Source organism: Bombyx mori, chromosome 1 (genome assembly GCF_030269925.1).
Source record: "Bombyx mori chromosome 1, ASM3026992v2".
Classification (NCBI taxonomy): Eukaryota; Metazoa; Arthropoda; class Insecta; order Lepidoptera; family Bombycidae; genus Bombyx; species Bombyx mori.
Window position 1 is genome coordinate 1488357 of NC_085107.1, and position 20101 is coordinate 1508457.

General features: G+C 36.6%; 1 protein-coding gene across 1 annotated transcript in view; it reads left to right on the forward strand.

Annotated features, from left to right (window-relative positions):
* The first annotated feature begins 11276 nt into the window (after positions 1–11276).
* The window catches only part of LOC101744817 (solute carrier family 35 member C2), a 31890-nt gene continuing 23065 nt past the window's right edge, over positions 11277–20101 (forward strand). Inside the window, exons 1-2 of the mRNA XM_012696076.4 lie at positions 11277–11665; positions 16120–16407. Of these exons, the coding sequence (XP_012551530.1) occupies positions 11480–11665; positions 16120–16407 (474 nt within the window). The 5' untranslated portion in view covers positions 11277–11479. The remainder of the gene's footprint in view (positions 11666–16119; positions 16408–20101) is intronic.

Here is a 20101-nt window from a genome sequence, read left to right on the forward strand (position 1 = left end):
TTTTACTGGCGGTAGGACCTCATGTGAGTCCGCACGGGTAGGTACCACTAACCCACCTATTTCTGCCGTGAAGCAGTAATGCGTTTCGGCTTGAAGGGTGGGGCAGCCGTTGTACTGCTAAAAGTGAGACCTTACAACTCGTGTCTCAAGGTGGGTGGCGCATTTACGTTGTAAATGTTTGTGGGTTCCAGTAACCACTTAACACCAGGTGGACTGTGTGCTCGTCCACCCATCTAAGCAAAAAATAAATAAATTGAACCTCTTTGTTAACAAGCCTGTTTCTCCTTTCACTGTACAATTTGAGCTCATCGCCATCAATAAGATTTTCAAATATTAAATTATGTACTGTAAAGTGCTATTTACATCGAACTAATAATATGTTGGAGTCCATTTTGCAAAATGAATTTCGTAAGAAACATACATTTCTGGAATATACTCGACCACAAGGATTTTACACGTACTTAGTTCACACGGCTTCATCTATCGTTCACGCGTACACGTTAGTGAAATTACCAGCGCGGTTGCCTTTGTCTTTGTCTACATAAAATAATAATTAATGTAGTCCCTGCATTATAGACATCGACGAAAAGACATCATCATCATCATTAGAAGACTAACTTGCAGGGGCATGCCGGTTTTATATTCTAGTAACCTCGAGGGTTTTTACTAGATTCGCTGGGTGAGCGGCATGCCAGCAGATACATAATATAATACCTACATATTATTCGTCAGGTCGCCCACAGGCACCTATTGTACGTAGTACCTAGGACGTACCGTTTGTTATAATTTCTGTTGTGAAAAATCTTTTACAGCGGCTGCAAAGATCAGATGACACTACAGGAGTTCACGCATAGTTCAGTTAAGGGATACTTACTAGTAACTTATTTTACCATAAATAAATAATAGTCATCTAATGTAATAATGTAATTTTTCCGACCTAGTTTTGTTTCCGGTTTTTGTAATACGGTTTTTTTTATAATTATGTCTTCTGGCTTTACCGATTTAGTTGTAAGCTTCACCTGTCTTAATATTGTGATTGTATAGTTATTTTATTGCATAGGTAGTAGCTGCGGACCAAGTACCCGGCTAATATTGTCTCTTCTGTAATATTTAAAATTTACTCAGTTGGAAAAACAAAATTTTATTGTTTTACTTCATTTCCCTCCTCCCCGTTCCTGATACTTCATAAAATATCAATTAACATAGCAGCAGCGTGGCAGAAAATGTTAAGAAATACGCGTGCCTGTAAATCATAAGGGACGAACCATCCATAAATTATCTCACTAATTTTAGAAAAACTTCCTCGCGTCCTTGCTACAGTTTGTCACACCCCTTCTTCCCTAATGTGACTTATTAATCTTCTTAATCTTAACTTATTTTTATTAAATAATCTTTAATAAAACCGCTCTCTAAGGAGCACTCGCCGACGACTTAAACCTATTTAAACATTGACAATTCAGAACTTCGTGAATTTTAGTGTCTCACTTGCATTACAACGCGGTTCTTGTATGAATGTATAATATAAATATAATATATAACATAAAGTTGAACGTAGTTGCTTAAGAGATAATTTCATAGCGAGAGTGCTAAAGTAATAATAAATTCTCAAGCACTGGTCACCATTCTCGTCGAAACCGTCGCGACGAAAGGTTTGGCGAGCATATTAACCCTCAGACACACCCACTAAGTTTCTCGCCGAGCCGTCTTGGTGAGTCGCGTTTCCGATCTGGTGGTAGATTCTGCGAAGCACTGCTCTTGCTAAGGCTAGTGTTAGCAACGAAAAAAATCCTAGTACGAGTTCTTAAATGTTTAGTTTTTTATTCACATAAATTTCCGGTTTCAGTGTTTTGAATGTTAATATGTGACGTCCCAAAGATTTTAACGCTTCTCTGCCCTTCCTCTCCCCCCTAACGAGTGACATAATTTTTGGATGTGGACACTTGATAAAACACTACAACCTTGCTTATTTCTGGTGCAAAGTAATCATGCGTTCCGGTGTGAAAGGTGGAAAGGTGGTCGTAAGGTGGGTGTCTCCGGGGTTTGGTTACCGTCATAGAGCGCCATCTGTTTAAGTCACATTTTGTGATTGAACAATATATAATATTATGAAGCTGTGTGTAGATCTTACAAATATATGTAACTAATTTAAATAAAATTGGACCGTGTTATTCAGTAGGTATTGATAAACAAAATTTCAACATGAAGCTGTTGAGTGTATGCGTAACTTATATTAAATAGCGAAGATACAATACATGAATCAATCAGGCACGTTTTCCACGCTGAGAGAATAAATTTGTGTTCAAAAACAAAATTACAAAACGTAATTGCTAATTTTATCCGGACAGGATGCGCACCCTGGCCCATTAATGGTTGCGAAACATGACAGGTTTTTTTTATTGGCTTTGTAACATACGAACATACGGCCCATCTGATGGTAAGTGGTAACCGTCGATCATGGATGTCAGCAATGCCAGCAAATACTTTGCATTTCTTAGCTTAAGGTCTCGAGCGAACACTTATCGGAGGACCACAAACATCGCGAAGCAAGCGGACGAATCAACATGAAACAAGTGAAGGCAATCGGGTTAATATGGCCCGCAATAAGCCACACCTAAGGCCGATCGCAATGACGAAATCCTATTGAAGCCCTCTACCCCACCTAGGGGCCTTAGGACCTCAAACAATTCCGACCCTTTTCTTTTTGTCCCTACCTACTCGCTGGTAGCCTAAGGGGCTATTCCAGCTATGCCCGGACGGGTACCTGAGTTCACGGGCTCAACCTGAGAGAATTTTCTAGCACTAGCCCTAGCAAGAGCAGTGCTTCACAGAATCTACCACCGTATCGGAATCGCCACACACTAAGAAGATCCGACGAGAAACTCAGTGGGCTGTGTCTATGGGTTAGTTCGCTCGTCGAGCTCCTCGTCGTAATCGAAGAGGACGATGACCGGTACTTGTTAGACCTAAAAGCACCGTAAGTGGATCCGGGGATCCGACAAGATATGTTTTGGGCGACGGCGGCTTTGCGTTGCCCCTTGGCTTGGGTCGGTTAAGTAATTAGCGGCGGCCCCGATAAGAGAATTAACGTGTTGCGCCGCTTTGTCGTAGCAGCGTTCTGACGTTACCTTAAGATACGTATCGGTTTTAGATTTAAATCGTCATGAAGGTCTACAATCCACACGTTCGACGGTGCTCCGATGACTATTCTCTAGAAACGGGATTGGATGACCTGATGGGTGTTTATGTGCATGCGGTCCGCGTGAACGAGCACTACACTTGCAAATACTGATTCATAACAACATTCGTGAAGCAATCGTCGAATTGGTTTCAAGGGTGGGATATCCTCAAAGGAGAACAAGGAAAGACAGTAGAAGGGGAACTTTCGTGCCATAAATGGAAAAGTACCTTATAGGTACATTGATGTGACAAGGTTAAAAAAAATCAGGTGCCAAAATATCATACTTTTATTTTATAATAAAAATGGTAGTCTACGGTAGACAAATTCAAAGTTAACAATACCTACTTTCCAAAATACTTTACTTTTAGCGCTGAATGAGAAGTAAATTCAATTGTCTAACAGACGAATTGGACAGGAAATTAATTAAGATCCGTTTATTTTTATTTCACAATGAAACTGTTATAAACTTTGTCGCACAATTCTCCTTTTTGAATACTCAATGCGCAACGATACAAAAATGTTGTTGATTGATGCAAAAATGAAATAATTTTTTAATTAATTTAGACAAAATCAATAGGCACGCGGACTTCTCATTAGGATCGAAGAGAATTTAAGTAATAGAATTGCGCGTCCGATTTAAAGCCATATCAGAAAAGGCAACATAATATGAATACACCAATATTACGATAATAAACTTCAATACTAATGAGACTTTCCGCCACTGCATAGGCATTATTTAACTTGTAAAAATATTCTAACAATAAACATTATAATTGACTTTATCAACATCACACAGATCCAGGCAAATCTGAGCACTAGCAAAATAAAATTCTTTTATTACGTCGTCTCTCACTTGATTCTTAAACATTTTTTATAGAAGGTTAAAGCTAGTAATTGACTTGAATAAAAACATCGTACAAATTAAGACAAATTTGAGCACTAGCAAAATCAACTTAATATCATTTCATCGTCGCTGATTTTATTTTTATACATTCGTTGACAGGCACACAAGTGTAGACAGGCACATAAATTTTGTAAGAGTAAAAGCCTTCTGGGACTTTTAGGACAATCCAAGCAATTTCTTGATGCTTTCGTATTGACTTTTCTCGTGAACATAATATTAAATCACGCAGAATTTTTTGAAATAAGAAATCATGTTTGAGTCACTAATTTAAAAAATTAATAATACTATTTAAAAAACTACAAATATTTATGCGTCTATTTTAATATATTATTATTAATTAATAAATTAATTATTAAAAATCATAAATTTGTTATTAATTTAAAAATCTATTTTCTTATTTTAGATAATACATTTCTAAATTCATATTATAATATTTAAACCCGCAACAACACTACTAATTGGTTGAAGCAGTTTTATTTTAATATATATATAAAAAATACCGACTAAATGGAATAAAAAATGAACTCTTTATTTAATTAAACTTAAAAAATGTCAAACGGCTGAGCAATAATTTTCGTTATTTTGTTCTATTATTTCTTTACTTCTATGTACAATGATATTCTTCAGGACTTTATAATTTTCTGAATTTAAATACAGTACAATTCAGGTTTCGAGGTCACTCATAGACGACTAGGATTTTATGAATTGACAAAAATATTAATTTGATTTTTTAATAGCGCCAAATTACCTTCCGCTCTAAAGGTGTTTGCAAAAGAAAACAATCCTAAATTCATTTTTATAAAAAAACTTTGTAAATAGGAAGAAGGCTCAATGGAAATGAAAATAAAAGACCTAAAAATCTCAAAGATATGCAAATGGGAGAGCTGGAACTTCAGAACTGCAAACAATCTTTTTTTTTCATAAACACTGACTGGTTTCTAAATTACTAACAAATGTATTATAATCTTGGTGGCTTTCTTCAACATGAAAGTTTGACCCACCACACACCCCCCTACTACGGAAAGTTGGACTTCTTCATCTTCTTGCCCTTATTCCTTAAAGAGTGGGGTCGGCGCAGCATGATCCTTCTTTTCCATTCGTGCTTATCAAACGTTTTCTCTGCACTTACACTCTTCTCTCGAATATCCTCTTTCACAATGTCTATCAGTCTTTTTATGACGTCCCCTCGATGCAATGGCGGATCCAGGGGGGGGGGTCATGGGGGTCATGACCACCCCCTGAGCTGGTTCCAGGATTTAGGTGGACCACTAATTCAATATAATGATTTTATTTATATATTTTGTCACCATACAGATTTTATGTAACTACATACCTTCAATATTTAATTAATTTAATATAATATAATAACTTTGTATAATGGCAAACGTCTGGGAACGAACGCATCTAAATTTGACTATATGACCCCCTCCTGGCGCCAAAGCTGGATCCGCCCTTGCCTCGATGTCAACGTGAGGACATTACCGTCTTCTTTCACATTACTTTTCGTGTTGGTGAATGGATCGTCATTTACGAAAAACTACCTGAACAGCGCCCCTAGCGGCAAACGTAGGCAAACATTCCCACTCCATACAAATTTAAGTTAACTTTGACGCTATCGAGAACGTTAAAAACTCGCACTAAGCACAAAATACTTTTGTTTTATAACATATCTACATGACAATTCTTGAGCCGCTCATAAGTAGTTACATAACGACGAACGAATGTTTCATTCTCTTTAATTTTTAACCGAATAAGTTCAGTATTGACATTCGGTTGCCGCGTTTCATATTCGTTCATCATGAACTACACAAGTTGAGTCATAATAACACAACATGGACGATTTTAATGTAGATATCGGAATTATGTATCAATTTAATTTATTTAACAATTCGTTGCTTAAACGTTATCTTTCAACATAGTAAAATTATACTATAATTAATAATGCTAAATACGTTATATTTAATAAGGATTCGTTGTAGGCGAGCAGACAATATTATTAGAAAGTTTTCTTGTTATTTACAAACGTAGCCATTTTGGCTTCGGATCTTGATGTCTACTTGATTTTCGTCCAATTTATTCTATTTTTTCCTTGTATACAAAATAGAAGGCCATATTATTACAATGCTCTGGTTCGATATACTCGTATAGCATAGTACTGATGGTATTATTCGTAAAACTCCTGTTATCTAAAACAGCCACAATATGTGTCTTTTCATAATAATTTTCATTTTGTGATTGTAGACTTCAGAGTATGCCGCTCGTCCCGTTTACAATCCATTACAACTAACATATTCTTAACAAATAGTTACAGTTGACAGGCGTTACTAGCGTTTATAATCGGTCTGTTATAATTCACATACATTTCCAACACTAATTTTAATGTTGAAATATTATACACAGTTGGATTCTCACGGGACTCTGGCATCGGTGACTGAGCTCTGGTACTTGCCACATTAATCACTTACAAATTAACAATAGTAGTAGTACAGTTGTCCTGTCTACTTTTATTTTATGGATATATATTCAGCCGTTTTCGAATTGCATTGTACACTAACTGTTTTAATATTTCTAATTAATTTAATCAGTCATTTTTTATTGCGCACCCAATACCAGTTGTTCTGAAATCACTTTTAAAAGAGATAGATAACATTAACACCGCTCATTCACTTCGGTTTATGGTAGTTACCATTGTATTGCCTACTTTATGCACTGAAAAGTGAAATAATAATATTAATAAGTTATACCACCAACAGCACATATGTACGTCAGTTAACTGTCTGACTAACATGATTTAGAACGAATAAATCCAGTAACTTATTGCTTTTTCACATGAAATTGTTTTTATCATAACTAAGACTGCATATAATATTCCCTTCAACAAATAATCAAATCTCAGATAATTTTGAATTTGCCCATATCAGATACATAATATAGGATTGAAACCTTCAGGGTGTATACAACAATCAAGAGATCATAATGAGCCATTTTCCAGAATGCTTCTCTTCTTATGGTTCCTTCAACATTCCCATTTTTATTTAGCAAATAAAGCAGGTGGCAACACCTTATCTTCTATAAACAGATATTAACTTATTATATTATAATATATAGTAATTGATTTTTTTAAAGTTACATGGCTGTAAGCAATAACAGCTAGTAAAAAAAATTTAAAACAAAAAAAATGAAACTAGCTTTTAATTAGGCTTGAATTGCTAAGGCACAGTCAGTTTTAAGCCTAAAAAAGGAACAGAAAGCAAAAGATTATTCATAAATCATAACTGCTCTGGATTGGTTCTGTTATAGGGGAATATGTTGTCTATAATAGTTATGAAATATAATATATTGAAAATAACATGCTAATATATCCATAATAGCAATTAACATTATTACTAAAACCTATTGATAATTTACAGAATATAGATGTATACAGTATATACTACAAAATTAACATTTTATAGACATAGGAAAAGATCATATTTGTTCTGATAAAAGAATAACTTTCATGTTTTATATAATTTATAATAGCAGTATAATAGTACTAAATTATGTTTCTATATGTTTAATTCTATATGTCTAAATCTTATATCCTTAAATTTGTACTTATCATTGCAATATTTTAGTAAAGTTTATTTAGAATTTTTTATTTCTTGTAATTATCAATTTATTTCCATTAATAACAAGCTTTTATTCAATCTATCCTTGATCATATCACAGGGGGACTTAGTTTTGAAGTCAAATGGAACAATATTAGATGTTACTTGTTCTTTCAAATAAGGCACCGGTATCGGCTTAATCCTTGCTGACACAATTTTACCAAAAGTAGAACACTTTGCTCTATGTATCATGTTATGCAGTATATAAGACATATCTCGTTTACAGGGCTGCAAATTTTGTATATTATTTTCGGGACAACTTTTATCAAAAATTTCTTCTATCGGAAAATCATCTGATTCATGAAGATAGAGTGAAGAGCTACTAGTACTTAATATATTTTCCTCAAACACTTTGTTCTCAAAGGGTGTTTCTAGTGCTGTTATTAAATCAACTGAATCATCGTTTGAACGGATTGTCAATTCATTTAGTTTAACATCTAATATCTGATTGTCTTCATACTTATGTTCTTTTGCTTTTAGCATGTTAGTTACTTGTTCAACTAAAACACTTTTTATAGGGCTTACCGACATGCTAGAGTGCGATTCAATAAATCTCTGACTGGGTGAAGAGAGCCGTGAGTCTGACATACCTTTGCGAATTCCATTATTCAGTGGTATAGCAATAGCCTTACTTGAATGTCCTTGCGGGTTGACCGATTCTTTTTCGGGTACATTTGATTGTGAAAGATGATTGTCTACGAGAGCCAACAGCGATGAGAATGAACTTGAATCATTCATTTTAATACCTTTTTAGTTCTTCAATATGAATCTTGTCACGCTATATCATCTGGCTTTTGTGATAAATCCATGTGTAAAATGCGCTATTACTGTTCAAGTTGCTGGGCTGGTTTATGTAATGATTCTTTAAATCATGATTGTACCTACTTTTCTTTGTTTCAGTTTCGTCTGTTTGTTGTATGTTAGGGATGTCAAAAATATCGACACATCGACTTTCATTATGCAGCACAAATAATCGATAATATTTGTGATCTTTAGTGTTTAAATTAATTTATACCATTTTAGGCATACAAATTAATGTACACATTAGCGTATACATTAACAACAACAATCATAATTTATATTTTTAAATATTAGCAATGGTGGAAAATCGAATTTTATTTAGGCCTAAATTTTTTTTTATTGCCTATGTAGGCAGCCGATCATACGGCCCACCTGATGGTGAGTGGTTACCGTCGCCCATGGACTGCAATGCCGGGGGCAGAGCCAAGTCGCTGCCTACAATTACAAATACAAAATTTGTCTTTGTTAAAATTATTAGACAAGATATACTAGAGTATGTAAGCGCCTATATTTTCTTTTGAATCGCCCTGATACGTCAATTTCTTACTGTAAAAATCAAAATCGAAATTTGCAAAAGACATCGATTTAATTTAATTTTGTTATCTGATGAATCTTACTTTTTAAAACGTTTAATTTGTATTTCAAGATTTTAATTTTTTCTTTTCCAAAGAAAATTGCCTAACTAAAAGTCTCGTAACTAGACCATGAAATCTACAAAAAAATCTACAAAGAGCATAAAACTGATACCCCCAAACTTTTGGAACAAAAGTCCGAAAGCTCGGAAGTTCCGAAAGTCACTTCACTTTTCATTTAATAAATAAGTCATCGATATTTTATTGTGAATTATGTAATTGTGCTCAATTACACACAAGTATCACACACTTGATCGCCTTTCTTGAAATGGAAAAATGAAACTACTACGTTGAATCTTTCAGATGCAGTAGGACACATTTTGGCGGAAATTTGAAGAGCGAAATTGTATGAATTGTTTTATTTTGTCAATTGAGTGAATCTTGAGGATTCAATGTGTATTAATGATACTTTAATAACCATTTAACAACTGTGAAAGCTTACAAATGTGGGAAAATTAAACAACGTTATATATAACTTCTCGAGTTCTTCCAAAAATTCCACTGAAATGTCAGTAAATAATTATCATTTTACAGATTTCTTGGTATCAATTCTCAGGATCTAATAACATTTAGCAAGAAAAAGTTATTTTGGTATGCAACTATAACAACTTTAAAGCAATTTATATATTACCTATATGCTAGGTTTACCGAATATATAAGCGAGCTCACGGGGCTTAGCCTGAGAGACTTTACTAACGTCTGCCCTAGCAATAGCAATACTTCGAACTGCTGAACCTCGTACGAGGTCCCCGCGCCTAGGGGGCACGCGGAGTATGTAGGACTTGATGATCTGCAAGGTGTTGGGAGCAGACCGCGGGCCCAAGGAATTTTAGGGCCCCACCCACTAAACTACTCCCCTGCACTCTTACACCTGACGTCCGATCTCCGTCCGGGGTCAAAACCCAGTAAGAGTAGGGGGGTTCCCGTGGTCAACACTACAACCAGATACGTGACGCCACCCCGAGGACCCAACCGACATGACTTCGAGACGATAGTCAACGACCAACGACGTCGGTCTCTGCGGTACGGTAGCCCTACCAGGACGCCCGGGCGATGCCGCTGGTGTTCCGGAATACCCCGCTGGGCCAGGACTAGCCGGCCGGGTTGGAACGTGATACACCGCCGACCGGGTTGCTCTTCCACAGTATGCTCGGCGATGACAACGACGACGAAAATGCGGACCGCATCGCAGTCCGCAGCTGCCGACGCGTCGTCCCGTCCTCCTGGTGCCAGCACGCTAGAGTGACGGTAGCGTGCAGCGCAGCCTCAACCCCCTTAGGTCGCCCCATGACCATCACCGGGAGGAGACTGCCTCCTCATAGAGGCCGAAGCTGGACAAACGCCCTCCTCCGACCCTCCGCTCGGCGGCGGTGGCACGGCGCCGAAAGTGAGGAAGAGTTCTCCCTTTCCCGTTCCGCCGTCTCCTTCTGCGAGATGGTGGACTTGCAGAAGTCGAGCATCGCCTGCCAGTACTCGTCGCTGCCGAGCATCGTAGACACAACGGTCGGAAGTGACAACTCCGGTCCTATTTTTGCAACGAGGACGCGGCGCTGCTCCGCGAAAGCGGGGCAGTACGCGTGTGCTCCACCGTGTCCTCGTTGCAGCCACTGCAGTGGTGGCATTTCGGCGTAGGTAGACCGAAACAGCCGTATCCCGTGAGCACCTGCGTCGCTGGGAAGGTGAGATGTCCTCGGTCGCCATTCACCCAGTTCGATAGGACCGGGCGGATCGCCTCGAATGTCCAAAGTGTTTATACTTAGAACAACTCTAAAAATATTTTACTTCTTGTTGTATCTAATAATTGAGATCATGATTATGTTATATTATTCTGTTCATCTTTATCTTTACTTGATATCTCCTGTTGATCTTAACCTTTGAATTTCAAGTAATTAAGAAATAATTATTTCAAATTCTTTCAAATCAAATTATATTTATAATTATAATAATATAATTGGTTATAAATAAAGGAGCTAAAATTAAATGTTGTCCGAAAGTCTACCAAAAGTGATACTTTTAAAACAGCAGAAAAGTTACATCGACATAGGTACATAGCGACATCTATAAAAGACTTATTGAGCCACCGTCTAACATCACTAATCTACTCACCATCACTAAATGCAAGATTGACATATCGACAAATTACGACCTTTGACTACGCTAGTTGAGGGGTTGGCGCATTTTGCCACAGAGAGGGTTCGACCGGTTCGTATGTTTCGTATCTTCTTGAATTCAAAAAGTTTTATTCTTAAAGAGATTGATAACTGATATGATAAAAGGCGGTACTCGCGTCATCGTAGTGTTTGTTGAATAGAAAATGCCCGGTACGAAATACAAGCAGCTGTGCACTAAGAGCGATGTTGATGAAGACGTGTTTACTAGCAAACCCAAGTCGAAATGGGGCGATGTGTGTCTGCAAAAAGGGCTCTTATCTCTGGGCCTCATCTTGCTTTATTTTTCTTTATCAATCGGCCTTACTTTCTACCAACGCTGGCTGCTAAGGGTAAGTAACTTAAAGTAATATTAGTAAACATAAAATTATTGTAAGGCGCGAAATCAACCAGAAGCAGATAAGACTAGTTCATTCTTTTGTAGTTGAAGCGGTCACTTAGGAATACCATATTCCCAGGTATACAGGATTCCCATATTACAATAATATTCTAATTACAAACTCTCAGCCCTGAGCAATAGCATTTTTATTGGATTTTCTTTGTGTACTGGTAACACTAGGTAAGACAATATTTTGTAAAGTTTATACATCAAATAAAAAAATAAAAAAATTATACACTTATAAATTTTAAACTTATCTGGACATGTCACATAAACAGTGCAATAACATCACTTATGCAAATTATGTAATTTTTCAGGAGAAACATTGGAAAATTCAACATCTTATTATATCATTCTTATATAGTACTGCTAGGCTATAGAAATAAAATAATAATGTTTAAACTACAACTTTAAACTTTCTTCAGTAAAAGCATACATCTCGCTCGTCGTCTCAGTAATAACTATTAAAAAATTTATTTTCTCATACTCAGTCTAGTGTTAACGAAAATTGCATAAGTGACTTTATAGCACCATATGTGCGATATATGTACCTCAATTTGCAAAAGTATGTACCTCATAAAGGAAATTATATGAAACAACTACTAGTTTCATTCAATATTTTGCTAGGTTTCTTTATTTGCCTTTTTTTATATTAATGAAGCGGTTATTATAAAGCACTTTATTTTCAACATATCAGATAGTTCAGAAATTATGAAACTAGATATGAATTTGTCCTTACACATAAAAATATATAACATCATTATTATTTTTTTCTATAACATGTTAAGTAGTGGTGGTCTAACTCAATACCAAAATATAGGCCTTGAATAAATTGGAATATAGTATGGTACTGTAAAAATTGAAGAGGCACTGTTCCCTTGTAATATATTTATGCAATTCAATACCATTACAGTCACAGTAGTATCCTTAGCAAACAACATAATAACAATTAAATACAATAATCATAGTGATAACGAAAATCATTTAATTTATCTACTGCAATAAAATACAATAGCCTAACATGCTTCTTATCTTCAATGTCTAGTCGACAATACATATAACATACTCTGTAACACATTTTCATATTCATACTGATTAATCTCAACTATAAGTTCCTTAAATTAAATTCATCAATAGAGATTAATGTAATTTTTTCAAGATGTTGCTTTATTATTTCTGTGTAAGTATATTGGTAAGTATCAGGGGTGTTTAATAAATAGTGATTATGCGATACATTCTCCTTGGAAAGCAAAAAAAATACTGGCAGGCACGCTCCAGACATTACATATAATAGTAATAAAAAAGCAATCATTTCTCTTTTCTTTTTAAAAATAGAAGTAATTTGTTTGCATCATGCTGGAATGTATTCTGAAAATGAACAAAAGTGAAGCTTCTGGTAATAAAATATCTCTGCTTGAAAAATTTTACTACAGAGCTTGTAAATCAAAACTTGAGAGCAATATTAGGAGTTTATGCTTCTCCATTTTCTATGGCTATGAGCTGGTGAGCTGAGTTCAAGTGAGGAAATACTTCTCTTAACTACGACCTCCATATGGGATGCTCTATATCAGTAGTGACTGAACAAATGATTAATAAACTTGAAAACATTGTCTTGGTGGATCATTGTGTTACTGTTAGTTTCATAGCAGAAGAAATGAAGATTTTCTAAGGAAGTCTCCATAATATTATACACAATAATTTAAGTATAAAAAAGTATCAGCATGTACATATATGCCCAGAATGTTTCCTGACACACAGAAACAAATGAGACTGAGAATTTCATAAAGCTATGTGCGTTTATTACAACAAGATCTTGACCAATTTTAGACTGGATTCGTAACTATGGACACAACATGGTTTCACCATTATTACCCATAAACAAGAAACCAGTCCAAGACTTGTAAGGGGCGGTCATTTCTAACTCTGAAGAAATTTAAGGCGATTCCATCCGCTGGTAAGATCATGGGCTGTTTTTTCTGGGACAGCCAAGGGGTGGTAATGATTGAATACTTTAACACATTGAGTGCCTTGTAGGCCACTGGGGCCCTACGTGGCGCACTGAAGTAATTAAGTATAGTAAGAAGTAAACCTGAAAGGTGACTACTTCGAAAAATAAAATAACATTTAATAAAAGAAAATTGCACTATAATTATTATATACTTTTTATTGAGCACCCCTAGTTATTTATATAGTGATTTCATATTATGTTTGTCTATTGTAGGTATATATTTTTTGTATGTATGTATTTTTTTTTTCATAATTAAATAATTAGCTTAAAGACTTGAGATCTTTTGATAGATTGCTGCATATTGTAAACAATAGTACACCACAACATACTCGCTGCATCTTTTTACAATTTCGTTAGATAAAAATTGTTGTCTGAAAGAGGTATCTTCGGTTTGAGGAGATTCGAAAAAGAACCAAAGTAACCGACAGCCCAAAGGATTGCAATATGCAATTGGTAGTGGCCAGGGTGGGTACATTGCTCGTAGAACAGGTGGCAGTTGGGTGGCGATCGCGTATCGGAAGCAACGAGTAGGCATCCCACGATAGTCGGAAGTGACGTTTTATCGAATTAACGTAATGTATCGTACATCTAACATACAAAATGTGTGACTACATTGATTTCATATAAATTATTATTGACGTGAACACGTTAGAGACGATACACTTCCGAAGAAATATCTTTTGAAGACACGATGTGCCCTATTAGCTTATATGTAGTTTGAGAGCAATATAGGCAGTGGCTTAGTTTTGACGTCCATGGGCGACGGTAACCACTCACCATCTGGTGGGCGTATGTCTGCATATGAGGGAAATAAAAAAATATATACGTAAAAGAAAACACAGTACGTGGCTTAAATCGCGAGCTTATGATGAGACCCATCGTAAAGTGCAATTTCTCAGACAAACTGATTGATAAAAACTTAAAGAGATAGTAAAAGTATAACTATGTACATAATCGTACTATGAAAGTCACTGGGTATTTTGTATTTGTATCGAATGCCACTGTAACGATAAGCGCGGTGAACTGGTATAAAAAAACTTCGTCATTTTCATTCTATTATTATCGTCTCGTATTTATAATATGTATACGTAATATCTATGAATTAATTGTATATGTGTTATAGTAAAATAATACAAAATAATATTTATTACGACTCGGCCTGGGTTGGATCTGTTGTAAAATAGTCGAATGGAATCGAAATTAGATTTCAGCGATGAATTTTACCGGTGGAATAATGTATAGATGTAAGTTAATTTCCATAGCGCATGAAAGATTCATTCGAACCCGAAGTGGCTTTCAATTGACCGCTGATTTAACCAGAACTCAGACCAAGGATTTGTATGATCACCCTTGTTGAAAACGAAGAATAAAAACGAAGAAAAACCAAACTTATATTGTACATACAATCTGTAATATGTTAAAATCTCTAAATATATTGTAAATACAACGTATAAACCATTAACTATTCTAAATATGTACTAAAATTATTTACTAAGAAATTGTAACATGTGTTACTAGTCTCCAAATTCCTTAGACATATGTACATACAAATTTTCACAAAAATAAGAATTGTTATTGTTTTATTTTCTCATTGTACTGAGAAGAAGGTATCCGTAGTGTTAAGCGGCCGCCTCCTTGAAGCAAGGTCTGATAGCTATCCCGCTCTACAAACCGTACAAATAACTTTGTGGTAGAAAGAGACAAGGTTGTAGTACCAATTCGTAAGTCTTCATTCGTGGATCTCCACGACGACCTGGAGCTTCACTCTGTCAGTAAGTATCTACAGTCGGCATCGCTGCGCCACTTTGAGAAGGCGGCACGACATGAGAACTCTCTTGTCGTGGCCACTGGAAACTACATAGCCGATCCTGTAGACCGAATGGTAAACTGTCGACGTCGCCCAAAGCACGTCATTACGGATACTCCTGATCTATTAACGGTGCTTTTAGGCACAAGCACCGGCACCGGCACCGTCGAACCCGCGCTTGCGACGAAAGGCTCGACGAGCGAATTAATCCATAAACACAGCCCACTGACTTTCTCGCCGGATCTTCTCAGTGGGTCGCATTTCCGATCCGGTGGTAGATTCTGCGAAGCACTGCTCTTGCTAGGTTCAGTGTTAGCAACACTCCGGTTTGAGCCCCGTGAGCTCACCCACATACGTTAGGGCGAAGCTGAAATAGCCTCTCAATGCTATCAGCATAGGTAGGATAAAAAAAAAGTCTTCATACTACCGGTATTCAAGGTAGGAATCACACTTTTACAATCATACTAAGTTATTTTGGAATTTCCATAAATACATTGATTGCATTGCATAACACTGAATAAGTAAACTTCAATTAGTAAAAATGTAGTATGATGAAATCATATTGGTCAAGTTAATGAATTACTGTTTTTAGGACTTCAAATACCCATTGACGGTGGTGATGTACCACTTGGTTGTGAAGTGGTTGCTGTCTGTGCTAGTGCGTTCCGTGCTGTACTGCATCACGAAGACCCCTCAGCTGGTGTTGCCTCTCGGGACTAGCATCCGGTCCGTGGCTCCGACCGGCCTGTCCAGCGGCATCGACGTGGGCTTCTCGAATTGGGGCCTGGAGCTCGTCACCATATCGCTGTACACAATGACGAAATCGACAACGATCATTTTCATTCTCGGCTTCGCGATAATTCTCGGTTTGGAAAAGAAGGTATGTTTGATTAGCTGTGTATTGCTCGATTTAATTTTGTGTGTATTATTTACATACTTAATAAGTGTACATGAAACATGTGCGAGAAAAAAGATTCCGGTCCTAATTTGATAATTCATTTCGGTTTTCCGTTTTCACCTAGAGCAGCGGTCGGGGAACCGGGCTAAATTACCCCAAATGGGGTAAAATGAAATTTTTGGGGGTAAAAATGAAACTTTTGTGAGTAAAAAGTATATAATTATTGAAGTGAAACTTCTTCAGAATCGTTGATAAATTTAATAAATGATGTTTAAATTAAATTTGTAGTTATTGTTTTCTTTTCAAAATTATCATGGAGGCTATAATATGAAATATGCTAAAAAGAAGCGATTTCGCTTTTTTTGTTCCTCGCCATGGGTAATATCAACTTGCACAAAAATATTTTGGGGTCATATTTAAAAAAGTTTCCCGACCGCTGACCTAGAGCACTATATGAAAAATGAAAAGTTTTTTTTTTTTCGCCAAACTAGGTTGATTAACGGTGTTTTTTATTGGCTCAGACGAGAAAAGAAGGTCACAATAAACCTGAAATTCAGTTCCTGAAGTTCATACAGGCAAACAGTGTGTTGGGCCGTCACGTTTCGACCCCGCAGAACCGATATCCTTGGCTCCGGCCTTCAGACGCTTGATAGCCTTGCCACTTCCACCTCAAACCTCAGGGTGGGCGCCGACATTAACTTTGACATGTCTTTATATTTTGATAACAACATAACGGCTGGCATATAAACAGCTATACCGCAAGGTCATAAAAAAACGGATAAAATACGAATTGAACTGTAAAATTAATGCTAATAATGACTGGTTATGAGTTTGGAATCTGTAGTCTTCAATTTAACCATTTGATTGACTGTTTTACAACAACCTTCGAATCCGATTGGTCAGCCACCTTAGCGCGTTTTCCGGTAACGCCACGATGCGGTAGACGCGGCCTTAGATCATTTGCGCCAATCGTTTTTGCGTAACCTTGTTATTGTTTTCGATACACGAGTATCAACTATACTTTTTGTGCCCACTGAGTTTCTCGCCGGAACTTCTCAGTGGGTCGCGATTCTGATCTGGTGGTCGATTCTGTGAAGCACTGCTGTTGCTAGTGCTAGTGTTAGAAAATTCACTCAGGTTGAGCCCGTGAGCTCTCTTACTCTTCTGGGCGTAGTCGGAGTAACCCTTTAGGCTACTAGTGAATCGTATCGTATGTCGTATCACTCTTGTCAGAGCGGTCGTGGTCGTCATCCAGTATCATTGGTGTGGGCAGATGTTATGCGCCTCACGAGCAATCGCCACTCCTCGCGGTTTTTGGTGAGCCTGGTACACTCATGCAAACAGCCGCCAACTGCCGACTTGATCTGGTCGGTCCATCGCATAGGTAGGGGAAAAAAACTTCTTACCTACGTAACTCGATGGCGTAAGAGTTTACAGTTTACGATTTAGTGATCGGTCAAGTATATTTGGAGAGGTACGTGAACACTACGGTTTGAGGTCACGTTGATCGAAGCAGACCTTCCACGGGGTGCCTTTGAAAAAAAGGAATATTATTATTTTCAGAATTACAAAATACCATTTCTTGTCCCAAACGGTTTTTGAATGATAAGGAACCGTTCATAAAATATGTAACGAAAAATTTCGCTTGTCCAAAATTGAAATGTTCAGCAGATTTTCAAAAACATTTTGTTTACTTGTAAGCAAGTTTTTAGCCTTTGGTTCCCGCAACGGCATATACCTCGTTCGAATGTTATGCTAAGCTTCTGGCTGAACCTCGCAAAAGTGAATTAGCAGCTTAAAAGGGCCAACACTTTTTTAAATCCTAACCTAACTCGACATAGGTGGCGTTAAAAAAAATTGGAGATATTTTTATCCGAAACAAATAACACTAGTAATTTTTTGATTATTTCAAAAAACCAGCGAAATTTTATTGAAGCCATACTCGCTTTTGATTAATATAATAATTGCGTGTTCAACTTAGCTAGTCACGTTGAACTCGCAACAATTAATTTAATCAAGACTTTGTAGTTCTTCTCTTGTGTAACGATCGAAGTGCGAGCAGTACACAGAATTTAATTAAATCGCGTCGCCAAGTTGCCGTTGTAAAACTTAAATTTACCTATTACTAGCAACCTGCCCTCGCTTCGCTTCGGGAACTTATTTTTTTATTAATTTCTCCACTATTTAATGGATGTTATTATACATATAAACCTTTCTCTTCAATCACTCTATCTATTAAAAAAAACCGCATCAAAATCCGTTGCGTAGTTTTAAAGATTTAAGCATACATAGGGACAGACAGATATAGGGACAGAGAATGCGACTTTGTTTTATACTATGTAGTGATACTGATTTCGTTATTGTTGCTATTGATCAAACTCTAGCTACTCGGTTGGCCTCGTCGAAGACCATACTTTCGTGTTTAATTAATCAAAGCGCGCGAGCAACAGGAAATTAGTTTTATCGTGTAATTATTTTTTTTCTTTGAAACCATAGAGATGAGGAAATATCAGGTAGTCTAACTGGTATCAGAAGCGTTCTATGTGCTTAGTGCGAGTTTTTTAACGTTCTCGATAGCGTAAACGTTAACTCCATTTTGTATGCAGTTGAAACGACCCTAGCGGCGAATGTAGGCTTTTTTTTTACTGCCCTTGTAGGCAGACGAACATACGGCCCACCTGATCAATTCCATATAAATATGAGTTAACTTTCACGCTATCGAGAACGTTAAAAAACTCGCACTAAGCACGCTGGAGAAACTTTTGAAGTTACTTAAAGACTGGACCACGCTCCTTTATTATGTCAGATTTACCTTTGCAGATGATTGAGGTCATGATTCCGTTGTTACTCTGTCTGTTTTTTTGGTCATTGAATAGCTTTGTTCCTAGTACGATGCAGGTGCAGTAGGTTTATTAAAATTAGTTATGTATGTGAAAATAAATTAATTATGTTTTCTATTTATTTATTAACATCGCCTTTAATATTTATAATTCGAGTACTAATTTAAATAAATTATATGAATAGGTATTATGATGAAGACCATACCAGATAATTTACCAAAATTTCCACTATCAACAAATTCATGTTGATAGTGAAACAACAAGTGGTGCAAATACATATTAAATAAAAATGTTAAGTAAGTATAAAATGTATCTAACGTTATCTTGTGAACTCGGGCTATTTGCAATGCCACACGACCTATTTTTCAGGCTTAATTTGCTTGTCAGTTATTGATGTGTACGAACGTTTTTCTTAGTGGAATCTCGCTAAATGTTATTAACACAGACTTTGTGTTAATAAATAAATAGCTGCATCATTAAATGTGTCTTTTACGTTCATCAATCGATTATTGTGCCTTCACTATAAGCGTCATAAAACTCGTTCTATGGGGTTTCCTATCCACTATCTTTAATCTATATTTAAATACACAAATGAAATACCATTACGAGATCTCCGAAACCGTGCGTCCGATAGACTGTTATTTGGTATAGGCACTCCTTTTGCTAGCCAGCCCAGCCCATCCCAGCCCGCACTAAGAACGGATTTTACGAAATTCTCCATATCCATCCGTATCCTTATATCATCACATATATAAAGCAATGCAAAAGATAGGAAAAGATACCATGCCAGTAATTGGTAGTCTATGGGTCAGTGAGACAAGCTACTTTTTATCCCG